General features: G+C 45.5%; 1 protein-coding gene across 1 annotated transcript; it reads left to right on the top strand.

Annotated features, from left to right (window-relative positions):
* The first annotated feature begins 2,133 nt into the window (after positions 1 to 2,133).
* On the top strand, positions 2,134 to 4,120 carry Txndc2 (thioredoxin domain containing 2). Its single transcript, XM_041631751.1, has 2 exons — positions 2,134 to 2,155; positions 2,436 to 4,120. The coding sequence occupies exons 1-2, from the start codon at positions 2,134 to 2,136 to the stop codon at positions 4,118 to 4,120; spliced, it is 1,707 nt and encodes a 568-aa protein (XP_041487685.1).
* Positions 4,121 to 4,650: the final 530 nt, after the last annotated feature.

Below are 4,650 nucleotides of genomic sequence, written 5' to 3' on the forward strand. Positions count from 1 at the left end.
TTTATTGATGCCATCATTACTTTCTTCTTTCATAGACTATGTTTGATAGATAATTAAATCACTACTAGTAGATGTTTCCAAGCTTCTACAGACATCATGGGCACCCACTGTTTAGACAACCTTCTTAAGTTTAACTTCTTATACTGTGGTGAAAGAAACATGAAAATTTGTCATAAAAAATCTGTCAAGAATGCAAAACTTGAGCTCAATGGTTCAGAGCACTGGGTGCTCTTCCAGAGGACCCAGGTTTGATTCTCAGTAGCCAGATGGCAGCTCACAACTGTCTTGTAACTCCGGTTTTAGGGGATCTGATGCCCTCTTCTGTTCTCTATGGTCACCAGGCACGGAAGTGGTGCCCAGACATCTATGCAGGCAATCCCACCATATACATAAGATTAAATGTAGAACTTTTTCTTAAACGCAGAACTTCATTCTCACACACATTCTTGGAGACTAAATATGGAAAACAAGCAAATAACCTCAGAATTCTTCCTACAAGGTGTATGTGTGTGTGTGTGTGTGTGTTGCTAAAGATGGAAGATGTCTCATGCATGCAAGGCTGAGCTCCAGTCCCAGCTCTGTGGGAGCCCACTCCCAGTTACGCATGGTGAGCTGCACATGGCTGCTGCAGCTGGGACTAGCCACAAGGAAGCTGCTCTTTGGGCGAAAGGTAGGAGGATGGTGGAATTAAGTAGGGCTCATGGGGATGAGAAGAGGCTGTCTGGCAGGAGATGCATGTTTGCTAGGACGTGGCACTCCTCAGAGGAGATCCGCAGGAGATAGTTACAGTGAGTACTGTAGTTTGTTCCTGAGTTGGAACCTTGGTTCCAGTGTAGGAAGGTTGAGAGGTGGTCTATAGGTCTTTGTGGGTTCTTCCTTCAGGAGGGATTAAAGTGGTTCTCATGACCCTAAGTTAGTTATTCTGAGGAGATTATGTTAGCTAGTTTTATGTCAACTTGATAAAAGCTAGAGTCATCGCAGACCGGGAATCCCCAGTTGAGAAACTGCCTGTATGAAATCGGGCTGTGGACAAGCAGGTAGGGCATTTTCTTCATCAGTAATTGATGTGGGAGGCCCCAGACTGTGTTGGGTGACCTTACCCCTGGGATAGTGGTCCTGGCTTCTATAAGAAAGTAGGTTGAGCAAGCCAGTAAGCATCACCCCCTCCCCATGGCCTCTGCATCAGCTCCTGCCTTCAGGTTTCTGTCTGGTTTGAGTCCCTGCCTTGGCTCCCCTCAGTGGACTTTGACTCAGGATATGGAAGTCAAATAAGCCCTTCCCTCCTCGAGTTGCCTTTAGTCATGTCGTTTCTGATAACTGTAGTGCTTACCCTACCTAAGACAGACAGCAAGCATAGTTCTTCTCCACGCATTGGCTTCTTCTGTCATGTGATCTTCTTGCTTGTGTTTTCCTCATCGTTGGGACCTCTCATCCACCTGCCAAGAAGCCTACATTAGAGCCAAATTGATGCTGGTGCCATTTCCTTAACCCTCTGGAACCATGAGCTAAATAAACCTCATGTCTCTGTGAAGCCCATACCTTCCGTGGTTTTGCTATAGTATTAGAAAAAGCAGCTAACATAGTTAATAAAGTCATAAGGAGAAATCTGGTGCTAGAGAATCCTGGGGGAAAACTATAAAAAAGTTGGGTTTATAAACTCCTGGCGTAGGCAGACTCTATGGCAAAGAATAGAGCCCGGAATACTATTTGAGTGTAGGTTTTGAACCCTGACTTATCCTGGCCATATAACTTCTCTAAGGCTCAGTTCTGCCACCTGTGTGGTGCTGATCACAATGGCTCTTACCTCAGTAGCTGGTTGCACTTGAGGAAATAATGCCTGTTTATGGACTTGCAGCCACACACAGCGTGACGGCCAGCACGGAGGCCACCATGAAACTATCACCTGCCACTATTGGAGTACTGGCTGGGAACATCCGCTGTGGAGGGCTGCCTGAGTTTTAAGTTGTTAGCACATACATTTTGTCCTTAGTTTGGCTATAGGAGAAGAATCTAAGAAAGACTTCCCTCTCCCGCCCTTGCAAAAGAATGAATCAAGACAAGAAGTTGGACAAGAGCAGTGTTCAAGCAAGAACCCCTGGAGGGCCATCCTTGAAATTAGGCAATCAAGGAAGAATGGGCGGGAATGACACCAATGGTAAGAAGGAAAGGAAGAGGGTTGCCTTAGGGGGTCTATGGTTTGGGGAGCAGGAGGCTGGGTTAAACCGAGAAAGGAAAGTAGACGGCAAAGCAAGGAATGCACAGAAGAGACCCATGTAACCCCCATGGATGCCTGGCTCTCTGATGAGTGAAGTTACTCAGATTTCCGTATTAGTCATCAGGTTCATTCTTATCTCTAAGAATAAGTCTCCCTTGGTATAGATAGTCAGTCTTTTCTTTCTTCTACTGCATCTCTATTTTATTTATTTTTTGTTTAGAAAATCCATTACAGGTTCTATCCCAAAATGAGGCTCTTCTGGTCCCAGGGTTCTTGGACACAGCCCGGGCCAGAGAGAAGGCCATTGTTCCCAAGGTCAGCAACACACCCCATGTGTTCACAGAGGAGTCTGAGATCTCACAGCAGGTTAGTGACACCCCCAAGTTCTCAGAAAGTACCATCCATCCTACACGTGGAGTTAGCCCCAAGCCCTCAGCAAAAACTACCCAGCTGAAAGAGGGCGATGCCTCGAAGCCCTCAGCCAAAGCTAATAATCCAAAACAGGAAAATATCTCTCAGACTTCAGGCCACTCCATGCAGACCAAGCAGAGCAACATGACCAAATCCTTGGCAAAAACCACCCAGCCTAAACAGGGGACCACCCTCAAGCCTGAAGCAAGCAGCAGCCATCACAAGGAGGCCAGCATGCCCAAGTCATCAGAGGACAATATCCAATCCAAGGAGGGTAACATCCCCAAGTCCTCACAGGACACAATCTTGTCCAAAGATGGTAAAATCCACAAACCCTTAAAAGACAGCATCTCACCCAAGGAGAGAGACATCCCCAAATCCTCACAGGACACCATCCTCTTCAAGGAGAGAGACATCTCCAAATCCTCACAGGACACCATCCTGTTCAAGGAGAGAGACATCCCCAAATCCTCACAGGACACCATCCTATCCAAAGATGTTAAAATCCACAAGCCCTTAAAAGACAGCATCTCACCCAAGGAGAGAGACATCCCCAAGTCCTCACAGGACACCATCATATCCAAAGATGTTAAAATCCACAAGCCCTTAAAAGACAGCATTTCACCTAAGGAGAGAGACATCCCCAAATCCTCACAGGACACCATCCTCTTCAAGGAGAGAGACATCTCCAAATCCTCACAGGACACCATCCTGTTCAAGGAGAGAGACATCCCCAAATCCTCACAGGACACCATCCTATCCAAAGATGTTAAAATCCACAAGCCCTTAAAAGACAGCATTTCACCTAAGGAGAGAGACATCCCCAAATCTTCACAAGATACCATCCTGTTCAAGGAGAGAGACATCCCCAAATCCTCACAGGACACTATCCTACCCAAAGATGATAAAATCCACAAGCCTTTAAAAGACAGCATCTCACCCAAGGAGAGAGACATCCCCCAATCCTCACAGGACAAAATCCTGTTCAAAGCGAGTGACATCCCCAGGTCCTCACAGGACAGCATCCAGTTCAAGGAGGGAGAAATCACCAAGTCCCCAGAAGACACCATCACATCCCAGGAAGACTACATTATCAAGTCCTTAGAAGATACAAGGCCACCCGATGAAAGCAACATCTCACACTTGGAATCAGAAATAGAACTTCCGGAGGAAGACATGGTGAGAAATATCATTGGCAAGGAGGACTTTGATGAGGTGCTTAAAGAGGCCGGGGAGAAGCTGGTGGCAGTGGACTTCTCAGCCTCTTGGTGTGGGCCTTGCAGAGCCATCAGGCCGTATTTCCATTTCCTGTCTTTGAAACATGAGGACGTGGTGTTCCTGGAAGTAGATGCTGATGACTGCGTAGAACTGGTACAAGACCGGGATGTCTTTACCCTCCCAACTTTCCAGTTTTACAAAAAAGAAGAAAAGGTGGCTGAATTTTCCGGCGCCCTCAGGGAAAAACTGGATGCAAACATTGAAGAATTAAAGTAATCAGATATTCTGAGCGCATCACAAATGAGTTAATAGCTGATTTCTTTTTAACTTGCAAAGAACGATCACATAAGACAAATGTGTTCTCCCAAAAGGCTCTGCTGGAATGTCAGAAACATGGAGGCCACCTTTTTGATTGGAAAGAATCAAAGCAAGCAGTGGCCATGGTGGGTTTTTTGTTTTTGTTTGTTTGTTTTTTTGTTTTTGGTAAAAAGGGTGAAATTAGAGATTCCTTGGATGGAATCAGAAAGTCCTGCTATCTTACTTTGCACTTTTTTTTTTTAAAAAATTCATATTTGAAAGTCTTGCTCCTTGGGTATTTGCTGCAACCCTGGAAATGCAATAGAATTACACACCTGAAGTGCAGTGGAAAGTTCTTGTCCCATGTATTTTCTGGTGCTCACATGTCTTTGTGGATTTTGATAAGAAACTTCTGGAAACACAGGGTTGGAGTGAGTCATGTCTTTGCTATTCTTTTGTATTAGGAAGGCTACAGAGATCCATACACCAAGGCTGTTTCCGGTTTGTAG

The sequence above is a fragment of the Microtus oregoni genome, unplaced genomic scaffold (assembly GCF_018167655.1).
Source record: "Microtus oregoni isolate MIOR12 unplaced genomic scaffold, Mior012 000038F_ref0000394, whole genome shotgun sequence".
In the NCBI taxonomy this organism is placed as follows: domain Eukaryota; kingdom Metazoa; phylum Chordata; class Mammalia; order Rodentia; family Cricetidae; genus Microtus; species Microtus oregoni.

What these genes read in the sequence shown, in the direction of transcription:
- Txndc2 (XM_041631751.1), top strand. Translation starts at nt 2,134, where the DNA reads ATGGGCGGGAATGACACCAATG. An exon ending in GGGCGGGAATGACACCAATG is followed by an intron (nt 2,156 to 2,435) that starts GTAAGAAGGAAA and finishes TTTTTTGTTTAG; the next exon opens with AAAATCCATTACAGGTTCTA.